General features: G+C 37.1%; 1 protein-coding gene and 1 long non-coding RNA gene across 13 annotated transcripts; both read left to right on the plus strand.

Annotated features, from left to right (window-relative positions):
• Nucleotides 1–5,390: 5,390 nt before the first annotated feature.
• Nucleotides 5,391–6,997, plus strand: LOC113299128 (60S ribosomal protein L27-like). Of its 3 annotated transcripts, none has more exons than XM_026548097.1 (2): nucleotides 5,391–5,488; nucleotides 6,342–6,997. In XM_026548097.1, exon 2 carries the CDS (start codon nucleotides 6,371–6,373, stop codon nucleotides 6,776–6,778), a length of 408 nt encoding a protein of 135 aa, XP_026403882.1. In that variant the 5' UTR covers nucleotides 5,391–5,488; nucleotides 6,342–6,370; the 3' UTR covers nucleotides 6,779–6,997. The 3 variants fall into 3 exon arrangements, with proteins under 3 accessions (XP_026403882.1, XP_026403872.1, XP_026403863.1); XM_026548087.1 differs by having other exon boundaries at nucleotides 5,392–5,488; nucleotides 6,264–6,997; XM_026548078.1 differs by having other exon boundaries at nucleotides 5,401–5,488; nucleotides 6,337–6,997.
• Nucleotides 6,998–8,763: 1,766 nt separating this feature from the next.
• On the plus strand, nucleotides 8,764–15,590 carry LOC113299142. Of its 10 annotated transcripts, XR_003334690.1 has the most exons (13): nucleotides 9,107–9,213; nucleotides 9,477–9,700; nucleotides 10,020–10,057; nucleotides 10,186–10,194; nucleotides 10,287–10,362; nucleotides 11,529–11,842; nucleotides 11,992–12,251; nucleotides 12,515–13,093; nucleotides 13,222–13,230; nucleotides 13,323–13,398; nucleotides 14,114–14,180; nucleotides 14,501–14,586; nucleotides 14,679–14,950. It is a non-coding gene; the product is annotated as an uncharacterized LOC113299142 (long non-coding RNA). The 10 variants fall into 10 exon arrangements; XR_003334679.1 differs by adding an exon at nucleotides 15,028–15,590 and having other exon boundaries at nucleotides 9,477–10,057; nucleotides 10,186–10,362; nucleotides 14,679–14,853; XR_003334702.1 differs by having other exon boundaries at nucleotides 9,477–10,057; nucleotides 10,186–10,222; nucleotides 10,321–10,362.
• The last annotated feature ends 1,834 nt before the right edge of the window (nucleotides 15,591–17,424 follow it).

The following is a 17,424-nucleotide window of genomic DNA, read 5'->3' on the forward strand; positions in this document are numbered from 1 at the left end:
GGTAGAAATTTCTAAAAATTGACTTATATAAGGTTGAATCTAGTGGAGTAATTATGGGGGATGAAAGTGACCAAAAACCATGGTCTAAAATCAAATGTTTGTTCTCTCTTCTTGAAAGCAGGGGATGTGGGAGGGGATTTTGACAGGGGCAAAGATTTTATCTCGCTAAAAAAAGGAGAAAAACGAGGATGCAATCCTCGCTTATCCTGTTTTTATATTAAAAAAATCTAATAATACCATATGGTGGGGAGAGGATCCCACCCTAGCCTATACATAAATCCCTTCCCTTACCACTATACTCTGATCGTCCCCTGTGCTTACGTGTGTAGATGGGGGGAAAAGATTTGCTGTTTTTTTAGGGAATGAAGAGATGACTGTGTGGACGGAGGCTCCCCAACCGAGCAAACTGTCTATCCTCAAACAAATGCACTACACGAGAGTGCTTTGAGTTTGAGAGATCAATCTGTAGGACTCCGGCCTAAACCAAGACAATGGCCATTCCAGAGTCAACTCGACCACAAAGAGGGAAGAGGGTTGATTTGTAGGAGGGAAGCTGAGAAGTGTGCGAGATCAATGATGATCAAGGATTGTGAATGTGTTTAAGGTTTCTGCAAGTTTTCTGTGAACTGTTGAGTTCGAATAAGTTCTGATCGATTGATTGAATTCTTGAGAGTGATTGCTCGGATCAGAATTCTTCTGTTAGACGAACGTTGTCTATCTTGTTCAATCATGGATTCAGAGACTTATTTATTTTGCCAGAATAGTAGACACATTGATCTCCAGTACGTGTGACGGTTGCTCGAGTGAAAGAGTGGGAAAGTGGGAAATCGTGGTTTAACCAGTTCCAGGTCGTGCAGAGACTTGGTTGATTGTCCACCCACTAACTTGATAACTCCCTCAACCGCTTGCACGACTTACTCACAAATTCTAATTGTGGATGAACATACGTGTCGTAGGCTGCCAGACCAAAACCCTAATTAATATTCCCCATGTGACGTGATTGATATCTCATGAACGTGGAGTCTGCAAAGCAGACGTGTATTTAATTAGTCAGTCGTTAACTTGATCAGAAGATGAGTCTAAGTATTGTTCAGTCGAGCATGATTGTTGAATGCTCTAGGATTCATGAATTGAACATGTCTGATGGGATGTATAGTTCTCAAATGAATGATGTTGATAGTTGAATCAGTATGATGAATATTGATACTCGTAGCAAATATTGCTCGTATGATGAATTGTTGAATATTGATAGTTGGATCAATATTCGAGCATCTGAGAAAGTATTGCTCATTCGATAAATTACTAAATATTGGTAGTTGAATCAATATTTGAACATCTGAGCAAGTATTGCTCATTCGATAAATTATTGAATATTGATAGTTGAATCAATATTCGAGCATCTGATCAAGTATTGCTCATTCGATAAATTACTGAATATTGATAGTTGAATCAATATTCGAGCATCTGAGCAAGTATTGCTCATTCGATAAATTATTGGTAGCATGACCAAATAAAATATTAATTAAAATATTGGTAGCTGGACCGAATATTGTATAATTAATCCAAATGTTGAATGTTGGATAACATAAAATTATTGGTGTTTGAACTTGCTTAGAATTATGATTTGCAGAGCATTTGTTCGAATCCTAATTTTTGATCAATTGATCAATTGATAATTTACTGAAGAATAAGTCACCGAGTGAAGGAGTGACCGACCACATGGGATGGTGGCCGACCATGTAGCGCCCAATTGCTCGAGTGAGCATGCACCGAAGTCCTTTGTTGACCAGTTGGTGAACGAATGATCAAATGCTGGTTTAATCATTTATTAAAATAGTGCTCGTGTGAGCGTTAGGTGGTAAAACCTAGTTATAGAGAAATAAGGGACCGACCAAGGAGTCATGGGACCGGCCTTTGGTGGTCGGGGGACCGGCTGATGGTCGATTGAGCGAGTCCCAAGTTGGTTGGAAAGAGTTTGGACCCAATATGAGCAATTGAGAGCAAATTAGGTCAGAATTATGAAGATGTGTGGGACCGACTCCTTGCAAGCATTAGGGCCGGCCTTGGTCGGTCAAGATAGCATTCCCGTGTCACCACAATGTCCGTGTCTCAGTCCCGAGAGTTTTGGTATTTTCTAGTGTGCGTTTGAGCAATATTTTGGATTTTCAGAAGAGTTTGATCTTGACTGAAACTCTCAATTTTGCTCGAATGAGCAAGTAGAACTTTGCTCATGCGACGATATTTTGAGAATATTAAAATAATGATATTTTAATTTTTGACGTGAGAAGCCTTGTCGGTCATGTGACCATTTGACTTTTTGGCCTTTTCATGGTTTGAGCAATATTTGAGGAAATATTCAAAAACTAGGGTTTTCGCTCAAACGATGGAGTTCCATGAGATGAAGGAAATTATAATATGAGAAAATAAGGGATTGTAAGGTGTGGGACCGGCCACGGATAGGGTATGCCCGTCCGGCTAGGTGGCCCGGTCCCGTGACACCTTTCCCTATTTTTGTTTGATGAAAGTATGGAGAAACTAAGAGTTTCGCTCAAACGAGGGAGTTTGCTCAAATGAAGGAGTCTTCATAAGATGAAGGAAATAGTAAGTTAAAATAAAATAAAATAACGGAAGATGGGGACCGGCCGGCCGATGGGCCTGGTCCCACGCCTCTTGTTTATTTTATTAAATATTATTTTCCTTCATAAATTTCTCGTTCGTCCATATTTTTGAGTGCTCGTTCGTGATTTCGGGTGCTCGTTCGTGCATTATTGTCAAGTACACTTGCACCATTTTCTCGGGGTTTACTCGGTGATGACCCAGACGCACGATTGTTGAATACTTATTACTAATTCATGAAATTCAACTGAGAATGATTCATGAAACAGAGTAATAAAATGAGTTGAGTATCTATTACTAATCCATGGGATCCAGCTGGGGATTCAAGGAACGGAGTAATGAGATAGAATGGTTATCTATTACTAATCCATGAAATCCAGCCGGGGATCAGTCATGGAACAGAGTAATGAGATAAAATAGATTATTTTCTAGGAACTAAATTGATGAATGACACGGTAGAATTAATCTATTGCAGAATCGAGATGTGAGATAATTGAAGCATCATGCTCGTTCTGAGAGGTGTATAGTCAGGGAACAACGTGCAACGTGACGTCCTGAAGGCGTTAATCTCTCTAACAAACATTATGTCTAGGGAACCACTCAATCATCAAGATTCTATACACGGTCTCTCTACGTAGTCAGGGAACAACGTGCAGCGTGACGTCCTGAAGGCGTTAAGCTCTCTAACAAACATTATGTCTAGGGAACCGCCGAATCATTAAGATTCTATGTAGAGGTGATGACGAAATGTATGAAGCATTGTACGCTCATCTGGGAGGCCTTTCGAGAAACATATTCATCACAGCTCTGAGAGGAATGTTCGCTCAGGCAGAGATCGTGAAACGGTTTGCGGATCGTAAAATATGAATCATCACATACATTCCTGAAGCCGGGTCAGAAACATGCAGTATCATGATTTTACAAATTCAGCCCTTGCCGAAAATCCACCATCAACAACGTGTCACAACTGTTGATCTCACCATACTACTGCTCCACTAGACTCAGCCTAAGAAGGGATGTGAGGAAGTTGGTTATATAGGCTCTGCATAGTATCTTCTTCTCGGCAAAGAACCGTTTTTTGGGGACCATGGTTTTTTTGTGGGGGACCATGATTTTATTTTGGGTAAAACATTAGAAGTAAATCTAGGTCACCCCTTATCTAGATATTTATATTATACCTAAATTACCCTCTTGATTAATTTTGGGTAATGATTAGTTAGTGTTAATAATAGTTACTGTGATTAAGTTAAAAATAATTAGTGAGATTAAAAAATCAGATGTTTTTTTAAAAGAAGTAGAATTATTGAGAGAGTAAATTTAGAGAAGATGAAGAAGGAAAACATGAAAAACGATCGATTTTACAAACCACAACCGGAGGAAGAGTATTTGGGTACCCAGGTATGCTTTAAACTTAGATAATGTTGATTGAATTGCTCCAAATTTTCAAAAAACTGTAAATTTTTAGAGTAGATTTGGGCTTGTTCGGTTACCTTATGTGAAGAACAGGTTACCGAACTCATCTCAAAGTGTAGTTCGGTTACTTTTTCCAAACACGCAGGTTACCGAACTCGCTCTTTAATGAATGTTTTTAGTCGTTCGGTTAACAGACATGTTACCAAACTTTGTTTATAGGATTTACAGAGTAATGTTCGGTTGGTTCGCAAACTTTAACCCAACAACATATCTAACCGAACTCCACATGTATGCAATTAGTGAAGAGTTCGGTTTGTTAAGATTTTTTGCGAACAAACCGAACATAGTGGGACAAGTTCGGTTAAATTGAAACTCAACATAGTAGGAAAAATAGCACAGTTCGGTTACATTGGATTTTTTTTTCTTTTTGTAATATAGGTAGAGTTCGGTTACTAGATAGTTTTAGAATTTTTTGTGAACCAACCGAACAGAGTAGGCAAAGTTCGGTTAAATCATAACTCAACATAGTGGGAAAAATAAAACAGTTCGGTTACATTTTTATTTTTTTGTATTATGGGTAGAGTTCGGTTACTAATTAGTTTTAGAATTTTTTGTGGACCAACCGAACACGATATATTGGTATTCAATGAGGAGTTCGGTTAAAACTATTTTTTGCGAACCAACCGAACTCAGAGTTCGGTTACGAAAAATTAAATTCGTGATAACCTAAGTGTTCTTCGTGTTCTTGGTTTCAGAATGTTCGGTTACAAAACTAGTTTTTTTAAAACTATTCCTAACCGAACATGCCACTTTAACTTCCATTTAAACCATATTTTGATGATTTCTACTCAATTTTCCCAATCAAAAAACCAATTAAAAAGATTGATGGGTTTTTCAATCGAACGAGGAACGTCAAGAAAAGAGAGAAGAAGAAGAGAATAATTTTTTTTTTCAACTAAAAAATTTCGATTTTCCCTCCCATTTTTGATTTTGATTTTGGTTAATAAATTCATTTAGATTAGATGTATATAATTAGATTTATATAGTTATTAAGTTAGTTTTAATTTAAATTCAAGTAAAGGATAAATGTGTATTTACCTAACTTTAGGACACCCTTATAAGTATAGGGAGATTGGTCTAATAAGACCATGGTCCCCAAAAAACCATGGTCCCTAAAAAAAATGGTTCTCGGCAAACCCCCTACCTCCATGTGCATTTTTCCATAGTGGACAAGCCCATTTGCCCATCACGTGGCCTCTAAAATTGAGTTTTGACAAGTCTGGACTTGCCCTTTACTGAGTGAACGAAGAAAAAGATGAGGTTAAAACAGGTAATTAAAATAAAAACCCTAGGCTCAAAATCTCTACATCATCTCACTCTTCGTATATAAAACCTCTTTCTTCTCCTGCCGCGGCTGCATCGTTCCCTTCCTCAGTCGGATCTCGTTCAACGCAGAGAGGTAATCTCCAAAACTCTTAACCCTAATTTCATTTTTCTTTTTACGCATGTTTGTATGATTTGCTGGACAAGCGGCATCAAGATACATATATAGTGATGATTGAATGCTTCCTGAGACCAGCAACATCAATCTAATGTTGTTTACAAGTATCAATCATTTACCAGGGCGTATTCTCATTATTTCAGTTACCACGAATCCGCTCTTGTCTCGATTTGATACATTTTTTAGGGTTTTATAATTGTAAGTTTTAAGGGTTTTGATGATACTAGTGATGTAGTGTAAGGGTTTAATTAGTTTCTTTACATCTCCCATAACCAGCTATAGTTAAATGGTTTACCCAGTCTTAGCCCGATATTCGGATAATACTGTGTACCAGTGTTCCCCTGTTATGGATGGGAAACTATTTTTTCCTTTTATGCTTTTGATTTTCATGATTTAGCTAAATGAATGGTTTTAGGTGATTTTTATAGACAGTAACCAGACTTAGTCATGTGCTTTCTTCATTTAATCATATAGTTTGCACAGTTACAAGTCTGGGATATCACTTAGTGTTCGTGGTTGCAGGTGTGTTTTGGCCTGTTAATGCTCACATCTGCTCCATTCGGACCGCACATTTCAACTTTGATTTTTTAGATTTTTACTAGGCTTAGTCATGTGCTTGTAATTGGTTGTTCATTTGCATGATTGAGTTCAGGTTAGCGCGTTTTGTGATTATTGTATGTTGCATTAATTTTAAAGTTCTTTCCTGAACATGAATTTTATGTATCCCTGGCAGAGTATATTCAGCTGATCATTTAGAAGATAGCGACAATTCTTTCCTGAACATGTATTTTATGTATCCGTGGCAGAGTAGATTCAGCAGAACCTTAGGAGGTAGCGACAATGGTTAAGTTTTTGAAGCCAAACAAAGCTGTGGTAGTGCTACAAGGACGCTTTGCTGGGCGTAAGGCTGTTATCATTCGTGCTTTCGATGAGGGAACACGTGAGCGTCCATATGGTCATTGCTTAGTTGCAGGGATTAACAAGTACCCCAAGAAGGTAATTCGCAAGGATTCAGCCAAGAAGACTGTGAAGAAATCAAGAGTGAAGGCTTTCATCAAGCTTGTGAACTATAACCACATCATGCCTACACGTTACACCCTTGATGTCGATCTCAAGGATGTTGTCACTCCAGATGTTCTTACTTCCCGTGACAAGAAGGTTACAGCTGCTAAAGAGACAAAGGCTCGTTTGGAGGAGAGGTTCAAGACCGGGAAAAACAGGTGGTTCTTCACCAAGCTCAGGTTCTGAGGCTCTGTGAAAGAGTTTCACTGTCATCTTTTTTGAGTAGTTATCGACTGAGTTTCAGTTTCCTTTTTTGACTGTAATTGCATTAAAGATAATACAGGGATTTAAGGTTTTGACTCTAAACTTTTAAATGACTAGTTTATGGCATTGTTTTAGATTCCAAAACATGTGGTTTGTTAGTTCCTCATGATACTGTTGGCCAGAACCAACCAACTTGTTATAGTTTATTACATAGTATTACGCTCAATTTGTGCTAGTACATGAGGCCTTGCACATATCAGTTGATGAAGCTGTGAATTTAAGCAAGAACCTTGAATTCTAGGAGTGCTGATGCAGCTTAAATGCTGCACGTGTGCTGATGATGATGAATCTGTTAGCCATTAATTGTAAATTTCTTTTCTATTTGTTGTTGATTGTTGATCAAAGCTCTGTTCCGTCACTATGACAAACAATATTTCTTATCTTCTTCTCTCTGTATTTCGAGTTTCTTTCATGAACTACCTTGCCACTTAGCAGGAGACGTCCGCATCAACACGCAAAATGATTTTGGAAAAAAACAAGAAACAAAGGACTTGTTATTCATCACAAGGCTTTATCCCAAGCCTACTAACCTTGTCACTCGTTCTGGGGAAGATTACCATTCCAGACACCCGTTTGGGTTTGTTAAAGTCTTAAAGAATAGCTTTCATGTCGTTCATAGTCCTCTTCATATCGATCACTATAATCACTTTTCAACCAAATACCTTCCGTAAAGAGCATCATTATTCCTTAACTCCTCTCTCTCTTTTGCATCCTCTGCAGCAAGACTGTTCTCAGATGATTCAGTCTCCTCCACGTGGTACTCATAACCATCATTTGACTCCTCAGAATCACTCTCGGTTTCGCTGCGTCTCTTTCTCCGGACGTAATCATCATCACTGTCTTCTCTTTCTCTCTTTTTTTCCTTTCAACCGTTGCACAACTTTTTTCCTTCCATAATGCAAATTCTTGAGCATTTTCCTCTCTTTTCCTCTCATAGTCAGTTAAACGACCTCGCATATCAATTTCCCCCATGAAGAAACTCCTTCAAATTCTCCAATTCTCTGGCATCAAGCCTTAATATATTCCTCTTCACAAATTCAAGAGTTCTTGATGGTTTAGTACCATCAGGAGCGTTATTCCTTAAATTTGTCATTTAACCTTTAGTCTTCCCACTCTCTCTAATTTCTTTTCCTCTTTTACACCATGTTTGTTTACTCCTGAGTCCTGACTCATCTGAGTCGTCTGGATCTGAGTGAAATCACCTGACTCATCTGGATCTGACTCTATATATTTGTTCTGAGTCAGATCTGACTCAACTAATTCAAAAATATGTGAGTCGGTGATTTGGTCCCATGAGTCAGGGGTATTTTGTCACCTGACTCAAACGGGTCCGAATCAGAGGTCGAGGCAGATCTGACTCGAAATAGAAAACAACAGTCTGACTGCTGACTCGGCGGGAGTCAGGGGTTGACTCAGACCCAGACGTCGAGTCAGCTGCAAACAAACAAGGTGTTAGTCTTTTCTTTGGTGAATTACAAATTATCTTCTCTAATTTCTATTAATCCCCAAATGAAGCCATGGACATTTAAAGAGTTCAACGAAATGCCCCGTCCTTGGCTATTCACGCCCATCGAAAGCTAGGCGCATCATGCACATTTCCTCAAGAACCATCATTACTCCTCGAAATTACCCATTCAAAGTCTATTCCTAGACGTTTCATCTAACCCAACTCTTGGCCAATGTACCATTAAAAGGGTATATAAATCTAACTCCTTTAAAATCCTAAGCTCCTTAGGCTCCAAGTTGAACGGTGACCGTCACCCTCTCACAGAATTGTTCCGTTTCACTTTTCCTCAAAGGAGAGAAAAAAGAGGAATTCCCACACAAAATTCGGGCGCAAAACATAAAACCAAAAAAAAAAAACATACCAAATCCTTTTCTATTTCGCTCATAAAACATAACCGTTTCTTCTTCATCACGGGTGATAATCAGTCGTATCCAGATACAGGGTAACTTTCTCCTATTTATGATTTAATTTTACTCAATGACGAAGAAATGTTAAGTATCAAGTTGATTATTGATTGCTTTCTTTTTTGGATTTTTGAAAATAAGCATGTGCATTGTTGGTATCAATAATCGTGTTAGTCCTGGTGTCAAGGAATCTGTAGGGCTGCTGGGATTGGTTATAGGAGACAACGAAACCACATCAAAGCCAATTGCAAGGGAATGTAGGGTAAAAGAAAAACTTGGGTAAACATATGTTTACCGGTTATAGTCCTCTTACCGTTATTCACCTTTGAAACATAGTTTGTGGCAACCACCTCAAGTGGAGTAAACATATGTTTCTTCTTTTAGGCACCAGTCATTTCTTTATCTGGCCATACCCCATGACCTGATTCTCTCTTATTTTAATCTGGGTAAACTCTCTTACTCTCAGGATTTTATAATTAAGGGTTTTCTTATTGCATTTCAATTTTTGAAATTTAACAAGGAGAGACGAGACATTGTTATTATTCCAGTTCAGTTTTTGTATATATAATGGTTAGGTTTCTTCGAATTAAGTAATTTCTGTTTTCAGGGTATCAACTTATGTCCTTCGATTCACTGTAGTTAACAATGCTTGATTGTTTTGTCTCTTTGATTTATTTGCTAATGATTTATTTTTGTTTTGATTTTAAAGGTGAAGGGAGACTAATTCGAAAAATTGAAACCCAAGTATCAAGCAGCTGCAAAGGCTTCTTGGCTCCAACAACAGCGTAGATATCAGTCCAGAGAAAACCTGTTATCACCACTGTCTAAGATCAACTGAATTATATGCTATATGGTTGGTGCTGCAAAGATGGGTATCTCATCAAGACATGTTGTCGATTAGGATCCACAAAAGCAGATACTCGATCTATTCCGGTATAATCAATTTTAGTCGGTAATTTTGAGTAATTGTCCATAAATTTTGGAAGACAATCTTGCTTATGCAGTATCGAGTAGTATAATCCTCTATTTCAATCACTTTAGCTCTGTTTCTTCGTGTTTATTGTTTGGCATCAGTTTTGACTTTTGATGCGGTTTGATACTTAAATTTCTTGGCAATACAATACCAAGTTTGACGCTATTGATCTTATTGTTGCAATATTAGATTAGTAATGTATATGAGTACAATTATTTGTTACTATGAAATTGGTTCAAGGGAATATTCATTTCTAGAAGCATATCCAACATTATGCAGTTTCGGTTGCACAGAGCATTGGTGTAACTCATCTCCAGGTATGGAGTGATTCAATGGTGACCATGAGCTTTGTATAATTCCCTTTTTTATATAGAAGTATGGTGTTGCCATGAATTGTCGTTATGATTAAAGTTGTTGCTAACAGTTCTTATTTTTGTTTATGTAGCGCAAAAAGGTATGTCTTGTCTCGAGTACAGCAACAGGTGAATCGTTGTTGCTAACTCTCAAGAATGCAAAAACTCATAGTCGTATTGATTTCCCGAATAGGTAAAAGAATCTTCTTAATATCTTGCTGTGGCAGGCGATGATCTGCGTGAGAGATGGGCATACCTTGAAAACATAGGTGAGTTTCTTGCACCGTGAGATATTGTTTTCTACTGTGACTATCCTTTTTTTCCCCTTCTTTTATTTTGCGTATTTGGAACTTACAATACGTTGGTTTCATTGTTTGCTGAAGTCTATTTAAACCATTTAACATGTAGCTTTTGACATCTGTATGTAGATAATCATCACCATTTATTCAAGTTTATGTTTGAATTTTCATGCTCAATTTAGATAATTCTGGTGCTTGCTTATGTAACATATTGTATTGCTTGAGATACACAAAGGAGAGAAAAAAGAGGAATTCCCACACAAATTTCAGGCGCAAAACATAAAACCAAAAAAAAACCATACCATACCCTTTTCTGTTTCGCTCATAAAACATAAAAAAAATGAACCCTAAAAACAAACCCTAGGATATGATTTCTTCATGGAGATGATGATACAAAGAAATTTTTTGAGAAGGTGTTTTGTGATGTGTATTTGTAATGGAGAAATTGTAGCTGCAGGGATGGATGGTATTGGCAGTAATGGAGATGTGATTGTGCGACCTCTTGCGTGCAATCATTAAGACCCCAAGAACAGTAATTATAACTAATCCAAACAATTATCTTTTTGGCAGTAGTCTTACAAGTATGATGTTGCACTTCCATTCATCTCTGCAACTCAATGTGGTTAATGTCTTTCTACAAACTTTGATTCAAAACCTAATGTGTTTTATTTACTTTTGCAGATTTGTGTGTGGTTAATAACTTTATTTTGATTCTCTGCTTATTTGATTCTATTGCTCTTCGGTTCTCTTCTTTATTTCCTCACTCATATTTACAACACAAACGTAGCTTTGGGTTTCTACTACGAAGGAATCATGCGCGTAATTGTATAAGAAACCTTCGCCAGTCATTAAGTTTGTTAGAATCTGTTTTTCTATAATCAAAAATATGTTTCTGAATACCGATGAAGATCCTGATGGTTGGATTTCCGTTTATAAAACAAAATACCAAAGTTAACTGGTATTTTGCTTATTTTGGCTTCTTCTCATAGTTTTTGAGTCTGTTTCATTTTTATTTTTTTAGAAACCCTATAAATCTATAATTTTAGGTTGATGTAAATAAATAACTAGATTTTCTAATTATGTAATCGTTAAGATTGATTTTTTTTTTTATTTTTTTTTGTGGTCGACTATTACAGGGAAGATGGTTAGGTTGCTGCTACCACAAAATTTTGTAGCAGATTGGTAGTGATTATGGATGTTTTTGAAAGACTTGGAAGATGGAGATAACATGGCATGATGGGTACAAAGTGGTTTACAGAAATGGCTCGATGGTTTGCTGATTTGAATCAAGTCTGGGTAGTGAATGGAAGTAAAAGAGGTGTAATGCTAACAGTTTCATGTGATCGTTATCGACACAATTGTCGTTTGTTTAGGTGATGAGATAAGGAAAGGGTTTTGCTAACCGTTACTTCTTCATCACGGGTGATAATCAGTCGTATCCAGATACAGGGTAACTTTCTCCTGTTTATGATTTAATTTTACTCAATGACGAAGAAATGTTAAGTATCAAGTTGATTATTGATTGCTTTATTTTTTGGATGTTTGAATATAAGCCTGTATATTGTTGGTATCAATAATCGTGTTAGTACTGGTGTCAAGGAATCTGTAGGGCTGCTGGGATTGGTTATAGGAGACAACGAAACCACAGCAAAGCCAATTGCAAGGGAATGTAGGGTAAAAGAAAGACTTGGGTAAACATATGTTTACCGGTTATAGTCCTCTTATCAGTTATTCACCTTTGAAGCATAGTTTGTGGCAACCACCTCAAGTGGAGTAAACATATGTTTCTTCTTTTAGGCACCGGTCATTTCTTTATCTGGCCATACCCCATGACCTGATTCTCTCTTATTTTAATCTGGGTAAACTCTCTTACTCTCAGGATTTTATAATTAGGGGTTTTCTTATTGCATTCCAATTTTTGAAATTTAACAGGGAGAGACGAGACATTGTTATTATTCCAGTTCAGTTTTTGTATATATAATGGTTAGGTTTCTTCGAATTAAGTAATTTTTGTTTTCAGGGTACCAACTTATGTCCTTCGATTCACTGTAGTTAATAATGCTTGATTGTTTTGTCTCTTTGATTTATTTTCTAATGATTTATTTTTGTTTTGATTTTAAAGGTGAAGGGAGACTAATTCGAAAAATTGAAACCCAAGTATCAAGCAGCTGCAAAGGCTTCTTGGCTCCAACAACAGCGTAGATATCAGTCCAGAGAAAACCTATTATCACCACTGTCTAAGATCAACTGAATTATATGCTATGGTTGGTGCTGCAAAGATGGGTATCTCAGCAAGACATGTTGTCGAATAGGATCTACAAAAGCAGATACTCGATCTATTCCGGTATAATCAATTTTAGTCGGTAATTTTGAGTAACTGCCGATAAATTTTGGAAGACAATCTTGCTTATGCAGTATCGAGTAGTATAATCCTCTATTTCAATCACTTTAGCTCTGTTTCTTCGTGTTTATTGTTTGGCATCATTTTTGACTTTTGATGCGGTTTGATACTTAAATTTCTTGGCAATGCAATACCAAGTATGACGCCATTGATCTTATTGTTGCAATATTAGATTAGTAATGCATATGAGTACAATTGTTTGTTACTATGAAATTGGTTCAAGGGAATATTCATTTCTAGAAGCATATCCAACATTATGCAGTTTCGGTTGCACAGAGCATTGGTGTAACTCGTCTCCAGGTATGAAATGATTCAATGGTGACCATGAGCTTTGTATAATTCCCTTTTTTATATAGAAGTATGGTGTTGCGATGAATTGCCGTTATGATTAAAGTTGTTGCTAACAATTCTTATTTTTGTTTATGTAGCGCAAAAAGGTATGTCCTGTCTCGAGTACAGCAGCAGGTGAATCGTTGTTGCTAACTCTCAAGAATGCAAAAACTCATAGTCATATTGATTTCCTGAATAGGTAAAAGAAGCTTCTTAATATCTTGCTGTGGCAGGCGATGATCTGCGTGAGAGATGGGCATACCTTGAAAACATAGGTGAGTTTCTTGCACCGTGGGATATTATTTTCTATTGTGACTATCCTTTTTTTCCCCTTCTTTTCTTTTGCGTATTTGGAACTTACAATACGTTGGTTTCATTGTTTGATGAAGTCTATTTAAACCATTTAACATGTAGCTTTTGACATCTGTATGTAGATAATCATCACCATTTAGTCAAGTTTATGTTTGAATTTTCATGCTCAATTCAGATAATTCTGGTGCTTGCTTATGTAACGTATTGTATTGCTTGAGATACACTGAATTCGTAATATAAAAAACTTTGGTAGGACATCACTCTGTTACCATATGAATTCTAAATTCTAAATAATTTTTTTTATTCAACAACATCCCTAGCTTAAAATTCTTTGGTGTCCTCCAGTCCACCTTTGCGCATCTTCTGAATTCTCACTTTTGTATCCCCATCATCTTGATTCTCTCGCCGAGTTCTAGAGCCTGCAGATTATCAGTGGCTAATGAATTTCATCTTAGGATTACATTGAAGCTATTCTAGGGAATAAATGTGAGTCTGTGGCACAATGGTAGTGCGTCTGGCATCAAGTCAGAAGATTGTGTGTTCGATTCACATCAGATTCAGTCCTCTATGGATATTAGATTTGGTTTATTTCTTAGCTCTTCAAAAAAATTCTTAATTAAGATCCTGAGTTTTCTTTGTTGGTAACCTTAGTAAGAACTAACTTATTTGTTGACACAGGTAGTGTGGCATGAATGCATGGTGTGAATTGTATAAATTATGACAGCGGAAAGTATGTTTTCTTAAGGTTACATTCAAACCCAAATTTCTGATCTTTAGAGTAGGAATTAAGTTGTACTTAATACTACCTCCGTCCCTAATTAGATGACCTAGTTAAAATTTACTAATAAATTTAAAAATGATTTATCTCTCAAACTATACAACGAATTTTCGTAAACTTTGTATCATCGGAAAGCATTTTAAAACACCTATCTAATGAATATAAAAATGGCTATCAAATTTTACATATTTCTTATAATAATACTAATCTATCACTCCACTTATTTATGGTATAGGTCATCTAATTAGGGACGGAGGGAGTATTTATTTTGTGTTCCTTGTTTGTAGAGTCCAACTTTAGAAAAGTGCAGCTAGCTCTTTCTCAAGGTTTTGGTGACTCAACATGGCCAATACAGAGTGGAAGGCTAGGGAAGGTAAACCTTCATTAGAAATCTTTATTTTTCTCTTCAAGTTTTGCATTGATCAATTTATCTCTAAAAACAATATGATGTTTTTCACATTGCAGACACAAGGGAGTAAAACCCGTGAGACAGACCGTTATAGAAGTGATTACATCTGGTAATGTGGGATTACAGCTCACCGATGATGCTCTTCAGGTCTTCCTTGCAGAGATTTTGAAGCTTGATGCGGTGGCCTTGGGTTATGATCTTGAATCCATAATATAATCACATTTGTGGCAGGTAATTACCATTTTTTGTGTTTTATCGGGACCAAGCATATATCAAGATCCGAGGCTTAGTCAACAAATGCAGCAATGATTATCCTTTGGTAGAACCACCTACAAACTGCAATACTTAGTCAAAACAAGTATGTCTTTTCCCATTTCTGAATCTTACGGCTTTGATATTTCGCAGCCCTATGTTTTTCCACTGTGATGACTCAACTTTGGAACGCAATATAGATTAAGCTCGGAAATGCCAGAGCTAATTCCCTGAACAAGGTTAACAAATCATAACAATGAAATAGGCACATCAAGTTTGGAAGCCCCAAACAAATTTGTACGGAGCTAGGATTTCAACATACACATTTATATGGAACTCGAAAATTTGGCCTTTCACCGGTGGAACTGCAAAGCCGTTAGGTCCAAATGAACCAAAGATCTGAAAAGTCATAACCATCCTAAATTTATATGGAATGTCAGACATCGGTCACAGCCAACCAAGATCCATGTGGAACGCAAAGTGGTACGGTAAAGCTTAGAATGAAAGATTTCTCAAGTGGGCAAAAAAATACCATGAATCGATAAACATAACAAGAAAGAAGTTATTCTGACTAATTATAAAGAATTTAAAATTAATCCGAGGCATATATAAGGGATGTAAATTCACACTCGAACTTTAGCATTCACGGTAAGTAATGCAAAGTGTTGTATATGGCTCGAGAAATTGAAAAGGTCGAACCACGATAATAGGCATGAGTCGATGGGTACAATGATCGAATTTTATATTTCATGTCGTGGATCAGTGTCACAATCATATCTACTCACGTTCACCATCGATTTTGTTTGGAGGGGCCATGAATGACACGGTACAGTGACCTGACTAACTAACATACTACAATATGACACAACCAATTAAATATTGGGACCGTTATACCATGACCCGACTAACTAAATATGCTGCCGACTATTATACACAGGACCAACTAACAAACTAATTTAAATGTAGCACTACCTCTATCTTTAAATTTTCTCGACCGCCGGGGTCGTAGGACCCGGTCCCTCCGGCTACTATGATCCAACCAATTAAACACGCTACAGTGACCCGACTAACTAACACACTATAATATGACACGACCAACTAATTATTGGGAACGTTCTACCATGACCCGACTAACTAAATATGCTGTCGACTATTATAGACAGGACCAACTAACACACTAATTTAAATGTGGGCACTACATCTTCCTTATGCCCACATTTAAATCAAGTGCAGGGGTTAAACGAGTCGATGCGAGGCCATGCGATCTAACTTTTTTGCAGTTTTGTAGCTAATATAAAACCTAAGTCATGCGAGGCATGCGATCTAAATCTTTCTCTTGAGTTTCTCTATTTTTCGCTGAAATTTCAACAACACCACGATAGAAACTAATACGTTTTTGATTATATTTTCTATTAATTATTTTTTGAACAGAGAGGAGGGTTTTCATATTTTGTGGTTTGGATTAGGTTAATACCGATCGTTCGTGCAATTCGATTCTAAGGTTTATACGGTGGTAAAAGCCTGAAACTTGCATATACATTTGCAGGTCAGTTCACAAAATCTCTAACTTGCATATACGGAGGCATACCCAGTGGCTGGCTGAATTCACAAAATCTTTACCAAATTATATCGGGACTGGGGCGAGGCGAGGCCGAGCTTTACCAAATCATATCGGGACTGGGGCGAGGCGAAGCCGATCTTTATCAAATCAAATGTGGACTGGGGCAAGGAGAAGCCGAGCTTTACCAAATACAAAATATGGTTCAAAAAAAGAGGCATTTATGCATTGTATTTGTAGTTGTAGATTGAACCAAGTTTGAGAAGCTTCCCGGGCGTAGCACGGACACAAAATCTAGTGTTACCTAATTCTAATGAGCACTTATGGGCACTAATTAAAATTTGTGATAAGGTCTGGCTCCTGCAGGAGGCATCATTGTTAGCCGGATTATGCGGGCTAGGTTGCATTTATCCCACTTTTCCTACATACCCAAATTCATTAAACTCAACACCCTTCATCCAATAATTATTTACCGTGCTAATTCTGTACGTTTTACCTGTGAAAAAATCCTACATCAAAACCTCATTACCTCAAATATCTCTCTACCCAAAATAAACGTGAACTATCTAAATTTTACCACTATAATCCACAGGATTTAATGGAATCTGGAGGCTTGTATTTCTTAGTCATTCTACTTGGACGAAACTACAAGAGTTATTATTGTTCAACAACCATCTCCTTTTGGCCAAACGTCAACTATCAAAATTTTACCACTATAATCCACGGGATTTGGCAGTTGGAGGCTTGTATTTCTTAGTCATTCTACTTGGACTAAACTACAAGAGTGATTATTGTTCAACCACCATCCCCTTTTGGCCAAAGAAGTACTCGGTCTACGTCATGTGGATTTCATGCAATGTCAACATCATCTAATATTTCCGGCAATATTTACTCTCTCGAATCCTTCTTTACCATCTGACTGTCTTTTTAAGATACTCTCCCCAGCCTCAATCTCACGTCAGTTCTAAACATAACAAAAGAATATTGGACCA

The sequence above is a fragment of the Papaver somniferum genome, chromosome 1 (genome assembly GCF_003573695.1).
Source record: "Papaver somniferum cultivar HN1 chromosome 1, ASM357369v1, whole genome shotgun sequence".
NCBI classification, from domain to species: Eukaryota; Viridiplantae; Streptophyta; class Magnoliopsida; order Ranunculales; family Papaveraceae; genus Papaver; species Papaver somniferum.